This window comes from Uloborus diversus, chromosome 9, assembly GCF_026930045.1.
Source record: "Uloborus diversus isolate 005 chromosome 9, Udiv.v.3.1, whole genome shotgun sequence".
Classification (NCBI taxonomy): Eukaryota; Metazoa; Arthropoda; class Arachnida; order Araneae; family Uloboridae; genus Uloborus; species Uloborus diversus.
The window spans coordinates 90,547,645-90,561,937 of NC_072739.1; the positions used below are offsets into that span (position 1 = coordinate 90,547,645).

General features: G+C 34.2%; 1 protein-coding gene across 1 annotated transcript in view; it reads left to right on the plus strand.

Annotated features, from left to right (window-relative positions):
* Positions 1–14,293, plus strand: part of LOC129230724 (corticotropin-releasing factor receptor 1-like) — a 235,223-nt gene that overhangs the window by 202,273 nt on the left and 18,657 nt on the right. Inside the window, exons 5-6 of the mRNA XM_054865145.1 lie at positions 3,137–3,266; positions 8,572–8,728. Of these exons, the coding sequence (XP_054721120.1) occupies positions 3,137–3,266; positions 8,572–8,728 (287 nt within the window). The remainder of the gene's footprint in view (positions 1–3,136; positions 3,267–8,571; positions 8,729–14,293) is intronic.

Sequence of the window (14,293 nt, forward strand, 5' to 3'; positions counted from 1 at the left end):
CCTCATATACTTCTTTTAACAAATATAATTCGCAAAAAATACTATCACATCGTAATCATCAAAAAAGAGTAACTTGTTGGTGTAAACTAAATATCAGTTGATGATATAAAATGGAAAATGGTCAACACACAAAACAGTCAATAATGTATTCTTGATAGTCCCCTTCTAAAAGCGAATATCCTCGGTTGGGCGCGCACCCTACCCTGGGAGGGACTGTGTTTCAGTTTCACTTATAAAGATTAAAAAATAAATCAAATATAACTTCCATCTTGAATTATTGATTTATTCATACTTCTTTAATGCATCAAAATATCTGTGTGGGAAATTGTTTATTTTGACATCAATCGATACAATTTTTAGAAAAATATTGTTTTTTTTTTTTTCTAACAGTCTTCTATAAATATATTTTTCCAAGCGTATTTGTGGCGCCGTTTTGATTGTTTTGTTGGATTGGAAATTTCTGCTTCAGTGGATCAAGCAGTTGATACCGAAAAATAGCTAAATGTAATTAAAAGTCCAATTATTTCTTGGAAACGCGAAGAGGAAAAATTTGTCAAAGCGTCTATTTTAAGCTCAGTTTTAAGGACATTTCTTTCTACTTTAATTTTTGATATTATGAAATTGATGCAATCTTTTTGTTTTGCTTCAAAGTTTTTGCTATGTTCGAGAATCAACTTTGAACTGCTTGTTGATTTTTCGACGATAGCAGTAAAAAAAAAAAAAAGGTTTAAAATGATGTCTTATTTATAAAGTTTGAAGAAGAATTAAGGATGTTATGGGCGTACTTACAAAGAAAATCCTTCGAGAAATAATATATAAGATAAGTGCCAAAGAACATAGGTTTCTAAATTTTAAAATAGAGAAAAAAAACCTGAGAATAATGTTAAATCTTTAAATTTAAAAGTTAAATAAGGAGAATATTACCGATACTCCATTCCCGAAGAAGTATATGCTAAAAAAATAATTTGTAAAATTGAAAATAGCAACTTTTACCTTAGGATAGGATGCCTTGCGTTTTCAATGAAACTATTTTAAAATTCAGTTAGGAAATATGAAAATTAACTGGAACACTCTCCAAAAATTATGTTTTGCGGTACCCAATGGTGTATTCCTGGAAAAGGTGGGAGGGGGGACGCTTATGGCATATAGGTGCCCATTCCCCAAGAGCAAGGGTTCTCCTCCCCTCTCGAATATCGTAAAGGTCCTCCAAAAGCAAGCCCCCGCCCCCTAAATTGAAAATTGCTTTTCTAACCCCTTAAAAATTTTTAATCGTACCCCCACCAGTTGGGAATCTTTGCTGAGGTTACAATTTTTTAACAATGAAAGGACTCGCTAGTGGTAAAAAATAAATGTGTAGGTGAATGCCCCTGCCCCCCCCCCCCCGACTACTCCAAAAATGAAGTTTTATGCCTAATGTCAATTAAAGTTCAGTTATTTAAGATGGAAATAATCTTTACTTTAGAATAATTCTTACCGATTTAAGTGGCAATAGGCACTTTTGAGCAATGCTTTTATCTATTAAAAGAGCAAGAAAACAGAAAGACATTCGTTTCTGAAAGCAATAAATAAAAAGAATTATCTTCATGCCCACTATTTTTAATTAAAGTACAAAAGACATTACCAAAATAGCTCTCCGTAATGAAATTTTCAAGGACCTGAATTGACCAGTTGAGGAAGAGAGGCTTAAAATGCCCTTATCCGTCGGCATCATTAATCTTTTTGTGTCTTAAGTAATCGCCTTACGCTCTCACTAATTAGGGCTTTTATCTCGGAAGAGCCATTTACTTTCGAATTCTCAGGTAAGGATATATTCAACCACTAAGTGCCATTCATCTTTTGTTCCTTCTTTGTTTGGGCGACGTCTTTACCATTAAATATCACTGATTTCTGTTGTAAGCTGAAAAGGTGCTTCAGTTTTAAAAGAGACTGCAGCATGGAATGAGGGTCATTAAACTACTTACAGTTGCGAATAATATGGTTTCTAACGACAAACGCTAGAAACTATTGTTCTTAGAGAGAAATAGAGTTAAATCTGCTATGCAGCCTGAAGTGCTTTATGATATACCAAGGCTTAGTTTCCACGGGAATTCGTTAGGAGCTCAGCTACTGTACTTCTTTTTTTACAACACATTTTAACAAATCAGCGGAAGTCTTCAATATTGAGCTCCGGAGCCCACAAGAAAATCAGTTCTCAAACTAATGAATGGTCATTTTCTTCCCATATAATGTTTCCTGTTCTTCCCTTACAGAAAAACTCACACATTGAATAAAATTTGCTGCACAAACTGGCAGCTTTTTTCTATCACCGAATGTCACACATTCAATAGTAAGTTGAAATAGATTTCTTTCTCGGTTCAATTTGTCGCCAACTTAGCGATCTATTGTCCAGTTTGAAACAAAAGCTTAGCAATATATTGCCAAGTGGTAGCCAAATTATTACATCATTTAAGTTTGCATTGAAATTAACCCAGGATTGCCCTAAAAAAACGTGTGAACAACCCCTTTTGGAATATTCGAATGGAACCGAAGTAGGAGTTGCACAACAAGGTTCCATTCACAGTCAACATACAAAATATCAATTATCAACGGCATACCCCAAGAAAACTCGTGGTAATTAACACATTGATCGTCAAGGTGAATGTTTCGGCTGTTCAGATCCATGCATGCGTTCTTAGGTACATATGTACCAGCGAACGAACCGAAAAAAACTACTCAGCATTTATTCAGAAGTGAGTAAAATTGAAATTTAGGCCGAAAAATTAGTAAAAATATTCTCGTGATTACAATACTTGTTTTACTACGTAAAAGAAAGAAATAGTTTGCCTGATAATCGTTGGAACTTGGCACACTAAAAAAATCAATTACTTAATATACGTACCACTTGCCAAATTGTAAACAAACAGCGATGCTTCACGAAAAAAACGTGTGTTGACAGTCATTGAATTTAGCAGCCATGACTTTTGTTGTGTTGAATCGATTCTGAAGTAAATTCTTCCGAAGAGAATGACAACAACCGCGAAATATTCCTCATTAATATGTTAAAATATATTTGTATCTGTTTATGATTCACCAACTAGTCGATTTTATATTTCTTGAACTGAACTTTCATGCATTTCCCCCCCTTTTTTTCTTTCAGATCTCTGCAATGTTCCAGGCTTCGCGTTCATCGGAACCTTGTTGTAGCTCTCATAATCCATGCATTGATGCTAGTAGTCATCACTTTACCTGTTGTAGGAGAATCAAGTATACCTTCATACAGGGAGATAGTAAGTGGTAACATTTTTTCGATTTTTTGTGTAGACGCATTTTTGGAAATATATCCAGTTAGTACATGCGATATATCAGACAGCCCACTGCAGTTTCGTTCGTATTAGAAGTCTTCAGCCTGAAATAGTGAGTAACCGAGCTGGAGGCAGATGTCATCTCATTGAAGCGGAGAGTGCCAACAAACTAGTAGATAAGTCAATTCATCTCACCAACGAGTGTCCACAGACGGTAAGGTTCGACTCGTGAATTGAATGCAAAACTGTGGTATTTAGCAGTAAGTTATCACCCTTAAGCCAGGGCTAAGGCAGAACTATATGCAATGTAACAGAAAGCCCGGTTATCACATCCAGAGACTGCAATTCCGTTTTTATTAGAACTCTTTAGACTGAAATAATCTGATATCACCATCATAGTATGATGTCGCGTAATTTACGATCTAGGGCATTTGCCTATCTGACTTTGTCTGTTCATTTGCAGTGATGGTTTTTCCTAGCGCTGTTTTGTTCTTGTTTCGTTTTTTATGATGGTAAATCTAAATGAATAAGGTGCAGCTATGAATTTTGCTTTTACTCCGTAAAAATGGCTATCTTCGAACTCGTTCAACGAATATTTACCAAAGATTTGGGACTGAAAAATGTTGCTGTCAAGTTTGTTCCTCGGGCTCTGACTGATAATAAAAAATGAACGCCGATTTGAAACAAGTCGTACGTCGTAAGGTGCTGCCACACGCCTCATGCTCGCCTGACATGGCTCCGTGTGACTTTTTCTTATTTCCGCGAATAAAACGACACCGATTTAGCAAAAGAAAAACAAATCGAGGAAGTAACTGTAGAAAAACACCTTTTCCCAATTTTTCTAATAAAATTATAATTTATCACTAAAATTTTGTTTTAAGCTTTTAATATGAAACTAGAAAATCGCCCGTCAAGGTATGACCGGTGAAAATTGCTCCTACGGTTAAACGAAGCAGTTGCCTATTTGGCGACATTTTAATAGTTGAAATTTTAACCCTAACTCCAGTGGATGAACCCTGAACTCCAGTAGATAGCGTTCATTGTTAACCACTTTTTGTTTCTTCCTTTTCCTAAAATGAGTCTTACTAGTAAAACAGTTAATTTACCGGATCCAGTTCAGCCTTGTCACAAAAAAGAATTTCCCTGCATGTCAAACTTTGTCAAAAAAAATTATCTAATTATCATGCTATGGTACGAGTTTCATTGTTGGTGACGTCAGGAGCGTTACTCGATCAGTGAATTGGCTTTTATATATACGAGGATTATTCTAATCCCAGAGACCTAAATTTCTTTTTTCTCTTAATTTCATTATTTTTTCTTAATCCCGTCAGCTGTAAGTGATAAAAACAAAAGGTACTCCGTATTCGATGCATTCTTATATGGGGTACTCTCCAAGCATTTATACCATTGTCGTTTCGTTTCAAAGAAAAAAGCACTCTTGCGTACATAAATTAAAAAAGCTGTATACTATAATGAAAAGCTTTCCGTATAAATTTCGCATTAAATTTACTCACAGTTTGAACAGCATGCTTCAAGCGAGTTTGAGAGAACAGAAAATAACTCTTAGAGAACTTGTAACTCGATGTCGTATATTCAACTATTGAAGAAACTACACGCAGCACAAGATTTCACTACAATAATTCACATTAAAACCGAAATGAAAATTAGTTTTACTTGATCATTAGTCTACGGATGAAACGTAAAATGCGGGTGGAGGGGAAGTTACTTTCAATCACAAAAGCGTGGAAGTTATTATATTTAAATATTTTTTGTCGAATCGTTTCCATAGCATTTGCTATTCAGATCGTGCGTTCGATCTAAAAATACACTTCTATAATGATTCAAACTAATGCGAAGAAGACATTAAGTTTCAACTACATTAAGTCATTAAGGCTCCATTACAGTCACGAAATTTAAAAGTTAATGCCTTGTTCAGATAGTTTATTTACCGTTCGTAAGGAGCTCTTCTTCATTTTTTTTTAATAACCCAAAATATAATTAACAAATTTCAAAAAGTTACTTCAATTACTTTTAAATAGTGTTTGAAATTGGGTTATCAGGGTAAGCGATTATGATGTCTAGACAACTGCTCCAGGCAGGCACGACGAGAGGCCATGTCAGCCAAGTCGGAAACTAGGGACCCGGGCCTTGAGGGGCCCGGTGACAATAACGCAAAAAAAGAAAGAAAAAAAAGGAAAGAAAAAACGAAATTAAAAAAGAGAAAGGAAGAAAGAAAAATGATGGGAGGAGGGGAGCTCCGAATAAGAGGAAACGCAAAGATTAAGTAAAATTTACTCTTTTGGTATTAACTGTTGTGACACTCTAAAAAGAGTTAATTGTTTCCTAGTAAGCACAGTTTTGATTTTTTTCTCTCCCCCTTTTTTCTTCTAAACCCTTTTCTTTCTTATTTTTCTTGTTTTGTGAGGCAGGAGGAGCCCGGCGACATAACTGACAAGGGGCCCGCCTTGGCTCTCTGCGGCACTGGCTCTAGGGTTCACAATGTTGGTTTTCGTTGCATTACTTTTAAATCTTGTCCTTAACAATTGGTTTATAACTACCTATAGGGAATGTTAGTAGACGTTACCATGAATACTACAATCATCCAGTGTAATGTAGATCCATAATTTCGCTATTTTAAACAGTCCCACTCAAATTTAGTGATTTTATTATATTTACTGGTGTAATTCAGAAAGAACACTCATAAATTATTGTATTGTTATCAAAATTTTTAAAAAATAATTATTAAATCCTTTTAAAATAAATTACACTGCGCGGTATTCCCTTCTTCACTCTTGCTCTTATTCTTAGGTAAAAAAACCTCTTAAATCCAAGTTTGGGAGATAGCTCTCCCTATTTAATTCATTTTTCGAGTTTCATAGCCATTATTTTGATTTGGAGGGGAAATTAGCATTTATCAACATTCCTTAGAAGTGCTAGAGAGGTGAAAAGTTCAAAAAAAAAAAAAAAAAAGAAAAGAAAAGAAAAAGAAAGAAAGTAATAGAAACCGAGAATTTCTATTTTCTCTATTTCACTTTTTTTTTATAAACATGAATTTCTCTTTTTCTCTTCTTTTTGATAATTAACTTTTTCACTTATATTCCGGTGTTAAGACCAGAGAATCAGACTTATTCGTATATACCCCCATTTCTTAAAATATGTTCACGTTGTAAGAGAAATTTAAAAAAAGAAAAAGAAAAATTGTGGAAGCTCCGATTTTTGCATATGAGTCGAATTGCAATTCTTCAGTGAAAAAACTTAAGGTATAAATTACATTTGTTCAAGTTTCATTCGCAAATTATATGTGCGATCGTAGATTTAATAAATTTATTTACTGAGTAAATTTTCTTCATTTCCCCTTCTTCAAAAGTGGAGCACTTTCAAGATTTTCTATATAAACTTTTCTTATATTTTTATTTCATGAGCGTATTTTGGATTTTACAATAACGCGAATGATACCGATACTGAAAATGTTACTGTAAAACTATTTTAAAAAATAAAGAAAAAATACTTAAAAAAATATGATTTTCGTGATTTTTCAAAAATATTTTAAGTGAGAAAACCTCCCTTAAAACTCCCTCGTTTTAAATATTTTTGTCGTTGAATTTATCAACCTTTCTAACTCTTTAGAAGAAATTAAACGGCAAAAAAAAAGGAGCAATTGCCTGTTTGGTGAGTACATTGACAGCTGAAAGTTTCATTCTAACTCCAGTGGATAAACCCTAATCTATCAGTAGATAGCTTTATCTGTTGACCACTTTTTCGTTTATTCATTCATTAAACTGAGTCTTACCAGTAAAACAGTTAAGTTGCCGGATCTAGTTCAGCCTTGTCAAAATAAAGCATTTCCCTACCTGTTAAACATTGCCAAAAATATTATCAAGTTATAAATAACTTGCTTGAACTTTTGGTACTTCAACAATGAAATAATGCCGTCACGAGCTTCACTGCTCGTAACGTCAGAACGTTACTCGATGAGTGAATTTGGCTATTACAGTACAACCTGAACCTCGAAATCTCAAATCTCCCGGGACGGGGGGAAAATTCGAGATACCGAGTTTTTAAGTTATTAAAGTTTTGAAAAACATACACTAGTAACTCTCACAATCACACTTACATACACTATATACATTTTATGGGACCACTTCGAATTACATTCAATTATTTTACAAGATTTTAAATTTTATAATTGTCAAAAGTGTACAGGATGAGATTTTGAAATGAATAACAATTTCAACTTTGTTTTTCCATCAAAAAATTTAAAATACCTAATTTTATCTTTAATCAGTAGCTTCCCACTTTCAAAAAGTTTTTTAGCAGCCGTTTTGTAGGAGTTAAAAAAGCATAACGAAGAAAATGAGGAACGCATTTTCCGATTTTGCTTGAAAACTGACGAAAATTTTACTCCCCTCTCCTCAAAGTGGACAACGTGTTCGAAAGAAATGCATAAAGATTCTAAAATCTGGGGACAACACTGAGAAAAAAGGAATTACAGCTCCCCCCTCATACCCACACTGCCCCAATGCCCTATTTTCAAAATTTCTGAAAACGTTAAGCAATTGTCTCTGAAACTGACTTTACTGCAAAAATTGCCAAAGAAAAACGACAATTGAAACTTGCTTCTGTGCAAAAATTTCGATATATCGAAGGTTTAGAAGAAAAAAAAATTCGAGATAACTATGGAAGATACAAAGGAATTTTTATGGAAAATGAGGGAGATTTTTTTTTTCCCGAGACATCAAGGGTTTCGAGATAAGGAGGTTCGAGATATCAAGGTTTGACATATATGAAGATTATACATAAGTGTAAACATTGCTGAAAAATCATAGAAAACTACAAAATTAATCACAAAATTCACATAAACGAAGACGTATAGGATCCAGCCCCGGGCATAGAGCCGCTATGTATACATATATTAGGGGCTTTACCCTGGCATTAATTTGAATTTTGACGTCTTGAATTCAAATTGTTTTTCGCAATTATGACTGCGCTAGGAGCCCTTTGTTGAAGCAAGAAACCCAACGAGTAGGGTTCTGTCGCCATTCATCATTGCGGAAAACATAACTTGAATTCAAGATGTCAAAATTCAATAACGCCATTGGCTTGGATGCTAGATGTCGTGTCCTGAATGTTTCTTTTCGTTTATTCTTCTTATTTTTTTTAAATTGAGCTGTTTATTCTCTCGTCGGTCTATCCTACCTAGCAATTTGTCAAATTTCTTTCATTACCTAAATAATAAACCAACTACATTTCAAGGTTCTGACCATTCATTGTTTTTGTTTTGAAACCATAGAACTGGCTTTGCAAAGCCCTCCTTTCAGTGAAGATGTATGCAGCTTTATCGAGTATCAACTGGATGTTCGTTGAAGGAATGCTCCTGCACAGCCGGATAACCACCAACATATTCCAAAAAGATGCTCCGTTCAAGCTTTATTATCTCATTGGATGGGGTAAGTAGAATTTAAAAATGGAATGTTGGACAGATATTGTCTTCTGAGTGACTCCTGAGGCTAAAACTGCACCAACAATGTTTAACTACCATTAAGATGGAGAGGCGAATATCCGATTTATAGCCAGAAACAGACGCATCTATATAGCCTGCAGGGATGCTAGCTTTTGGTTATAGATATGTGTTAGGCTCCAAAGTAGGCAGAATTTCATTGAACTGAACGAAACCCTTGCAACAAATTTCTGTTTCTCCCCCCTTAAGAAGATAGAATTGTATTTGCCAATTCCATGGCAAACGTGGCCAGACAGTAGCAATAAAGTTGAAGCTTGCTCTCGTCATTGGCTGTATGTAATGGGGCGTTTCCTTGAGTAAAAAGATCCACTTTTAGTCACTGAAATTGATAGAATAAGCAAAGAAAAGAAAGAATAATGAAGCTAGAAAATGCGCTTTTGTTATTCCAACATAATTTTTTTTTTAATTTCTTTTTTTTTTTAATGTCAGATTTCCAAAACAGAATGTTTCATCATGTGACGTCACAAATGAAAGACAGCCATCTTGAACCGGAGCGCGTAGCTGTCTTTTGTGACAAGATATCGCCCTTTTGTGATTTTTCATTCCGAGCAATTTATTAGTAGAGCGAGAATCGTTAGTTAAGTAATATATTCATTTGTCGAAGTTTGGCAATGTTTTGAAACTTTGTTCTGGTAACCCTAGAGACTTGTTCACTTGCGATGTAACAGCAAAAATGAAAACAGCGGCTGAACGTCTTTTAAGATTATTGTTCAAGACAGAAAATTAGTCAAAACTAAGAAGACAAAAGTAACTTTATCCATGTTTTTGATCATGCTCTTTCCAAAAAAAATATTTTTGAAAAATGGAAAACAACCCATTTTTTTTTTAAATTTTCACGCTCTCATGTTGCCGTTCGCTTAGTCACTGGTGGTTCATTGTTGTTAGTTTTATATCCGTAGCAAATCTGTTACGACGGTATCATTTTGCTGCTGTCACTATAGGCATAAAATTAATTAGGAGATGAACTGTTACAATATTTCTGCAGTCTTCGAATTGTGTCGTAGATCCTTGTGTCCTGCGATGCATCTCTGAGGATCGCACGAATGAAAATGAAAATTGCAAAAACGTATGAAACCTTTTTTTCTAATTGAATAATTCATATTTGTTAAACAATACAAAGACACGTTTAATTTTCTTCAAAAACTGATTAGAATCCTCGTTTGGGGACTACCGATTAATTCAGAGGGACGCAAGCGCTCTGTTGAATCAATGGGGTCGTTTCCAAAATTTTAAAAGTATTTTTTCTGAAAGAACATGCTTAAAAACATACGATCCAACTATTTTTTAAATAATTTGTTTCAGTTTAATATTTTTAAAATATTACTTAAATCGGTGTGCTTTCATTGTTTACATTTCTTGCCGATGACATCACAAATGATCAAATGCCATTCTGTGTTGCCATTCATAGAGCAAAATATTTAATTCGCATCTTTACTCACGTGTATTGGCAAAGATATGGTTGATAGCAAGCGTAGAGCGCGATTTCGATTCGCTTCTTGATTAACATAAAGTGGAAACGCGGTACAAAGGTCAAAGGTGCGCCAAAGAGCATCATTTGTGACGTCATCAAGACCACGCCTTTGAAAAATCGGACAGTTTAAAAAATTAATTAAAAAATAACTGTTGGGAAAATGAAGGCATTTTCTGGGTCTATATTATTTTTTTGCTTATTCTATCAATTTCAGTGACTAAAAGTACTACTTTTGACTGAAGGAAACAACCCCATTGTCATCATTTCGGCCAACAAACTCGATATTGAAATCTATAAATTTCCTTTAGGTATTCGAAGCAATGTGTTTAAGTAAAAAGTCTCTCAAATTAAGTGTCGCCAAAAGCTGCATAGAAGCCAATGAAATGCACAATAGAAAATGCGATTGCAGGTAACGTACATAGAGCTAGAATTTCGCTATTTCGAATTTATGAAAATAAAAAAAAAAATACCAAATAAATAAAATAAAAAAGAAATTTTAGAAAATGCAGTAAAGTATTTTTCTAAAGTTTCATTCTAGGTTACAAGCAAGCTATAGCAGGTGATACCGGGAGCCCGAGTTAAAGCTGTTAGTGAGTAAATAGAGTGAATTTTATGCCAAATTATTTTAACAAAAATGTAGTTAAAATTATTTTTTAAAATTATCTTCGTAACTACCTACAACGTCTTGATTTACCTCAATTATTGTTTTTCGACACACAGGGTGTTTATAAAGACTTCCCCAGATAAAGAAAATCAACTAAAAAAGAACTACTTCTGATTTCAACATTACTTTTTTTTGCTTTTTATCGTTACCCCACCAAATTTTTTCGCAACGTTAATACACTTCTAAGAATGCACCTTTTGTACTTCTGAGAAGATTTAGATGGTTTTCTTCTTTACTCCAGTCACTAGAGCAGCCAGAACTTACCTTCTAGTGGTGAAGGCTTGGTAATAATAGTTCTAATACGGATATAAACTGCGGTGTTGGAATTAACAAAATGTATTAAAACCAAACGTTCTGAGGAGTTGACACTCAACTCCTTCCTCTCGTGGCACCGGTGTATTTTTTTTTTTTTTTTTTTTGACGTCATTTTTAGTTTTCGGATGAATTTGATTAATACTGGGTACAGTATTAGTCAAAAGAACAAAAAAAAAAAAAAAAAAAAAAAAAAACACTTTACAAAATAAGAATCAAAGTAAACGACCTGATGTGTGCACCACATGACTTTTTTTTTACGCCAATTTTGGATAATAGTGCTTTGGGTAAGCAAGGAAACGCTTTAAATATTTTCATCCCTAGTTTGTCGCGAACCGATACAAAAAAAACGTTTTAGAGCTGAATTTTCCCAATATCGGCACTTTTAACGTGATTCAATGCATAATTCTCTAACTATCGCCAATAGAGCCAAATTAAAACTAGATTCAGAAGTTTTTTTTTTTTTTTTTTTGCCAACTTGGCGATATATCGCCAAGTGCTCGCCAAACTATAATACCACTTGAGTTTGCATTGAAGTTAACACTGATTTTCCCCATAAAGGTGAAAAATACCCCTTTTGAAACATCCGAATGCAACTAAGAAGGGAGATGCACAGCTAGACTCAACTAAGAGTCTACATACCGAATTTCAACTTTCTACGGTATTCTGTTTTTAGAGTTATGCGAGATACGTACGCACATATAGACATCACGAGAAAACTCGTTGTATAATTACCTCGGGGATCGTCAAAAAGGATATTTCGGGCTTCCACAAATTCTTTTAGGTTATGTACGTGCTGTCGGGCCGAAAAAACAACTCAATATTCCTTTGGGAGTGAGAAAGTAGAAATTTAGGTCGATATTTCAGTTTTTTTCTCGTGAATATAATACTCCCTTTACCACGTAAAGGAAAGTAAAAAGGATATTTAAATCTGAAGTATTTTTTATTTTGTCAGTATTTTTTTAATTAGTGAAAGACTTTATAAACGCCATGTATTTATCTATCTGTTGAATAGGGTTGAAAAAAAAACTCCTTAAGATTTAAGTATTCTGTCTCTGTAAGATTTAAGTATTATTCAAAGAGCAATTCTATTAACTACCACTATGTTATTGAAATTGATATTCGCATTTAGAAATTCATTTATTTCGACACTTCCAAAAATTGTCCTTCATCGTTTGCTGTAAGTTGAAGCGTTCAATGTGAACTCGAAACTTCTTAGTTTTCTACCAGTTATCTTTGATGTTAACTATTACGAAAATGGTAATCAGCGAGAATGTGATTTTGGAAATTTAGAACTCGATGTATTATACCCCTGTGAAAATTCGAAGCAACCTTCATTACATATATAATTGCAATTTATTTGAAAGTATTGTGCTATAGAAGGAAATTTCGTTGCTATAGCAACTTAACTAATAGTGCAATAGCTCATACTAATGCATGAAACTTGTTCGGAAGAAACAATGTTAATTCATGGCAAATGAAAGCATCAACTATTACTAAAGCTTAGTGTTTCCATCTATATGCAAATAAAGCTATCAGCGAGAAAGCCTATACAAAGGACACTACGTGGCAGCAATTAAGAATTTTGAACATTATATGCTTATTTAAATTATTCTTTGGACAACGGAATAATTATCAGTTTTTACTTCCTTTTATGCAGTAAAGGAAGTATTGTACTCGTGAAAAAAAAAATTTCCATTTTACTCATCTCCTAATGAACGCCGAGTGTTTTTTTTTTTTTTTTTTTTTGACCCTACCGCACGTGCATACAATGCATAAGAAAGTGTGAACGCCCGAAATATCCATTTCATCCCCGAGTGAATTACCGCGAGTTTTCTCGTGACATCTGCATGTGCGTATGTATGTACGTATCTCGTATAACTCAAAAACGGTTTGTCGTTGAAAGTTGAAATTTGGTATGTAGACTCCTAGTAGGGTTTATGCACCTCCTCTTTTGGTTGTATTCGGATGTTCCAGAAGGGGTCTTTTACATCTTTTTGGGGGGAAATCAGCGTTAATATCAATGTAAACTTAAATGATATAATTTGGCGAACACTTGGCTTATATCGCCAAGATTTTGGTCGCGAACTCGGCGATATGTCGCTCAGTTGGCGACAAATATTCCGAAAAAAGAATGTTTTTTCTTTTGGTTTAAGTTTGGCGATATTGGCGATATTTAGAGGGTTATCCATTAAATCACGTTAAAATTGTCGATATTAGAAAAATTAATCTCTGTAAAATGCTTTTTGCATCGGTTCGTGACGAACTAGGGATGAAAATATTTAAAGCATTTCCTTGCTTACTCTAAGCCACTATAATCATTAAATTGGTGCAAAAGGAAGTCATGTGATGCACAGCTCGCTTTATTGACTAAAATCGTGTATGTGAATATCAGAAGATGTATACAAGTACACTAGATTTTTCTCTCTCTTTTTTTTTTTTTTTTTTTTGCATAAAATTGATGCGGCTTTCGTATACTAGGTGATTAGAAAATGTGCGGCCAAATTATGAATGGGTTAAAGGCGATAACAATCAAGAATTAGACAGGAACATATCGTCGGGACCATGCTAAACTAACGAATGTGAAAAATCGCGAATCGCGTTCTTCAAATTCGATGGTTTGCTGTAGTACTCAAAAAGGACTACTTACTGGTTATGACCACTTCAAACGATAGTTTTGCTCTTAAAGTTATCTATAAAAATTAAAATATCGAAAATAACTAAACACGTCAAGTGGGAAAAAATTATTGTTTTGTCTCTCCTAAAAAGTGCCAGTTTTCACATTCGTTAGTTTAACATGATGCCGACGATATGGTCGCAAACATGCTGACGCGATACATACACATAAAGCAAGATCCTCTTCTCTCGTGTTGTCATTAGTCTTTTATGATGCTCGTATACACTGTTTTGTCTAACTGTGACCCATCCTGGATTTCTTACTGGAGTTCCGACTGTAAAAATTTATAAACTCACTCCTGATGAACTCACTCCTATCACATATAAGTTGATAGATTAACACATACATAGGTTTGAGTGTGAACTTGCCT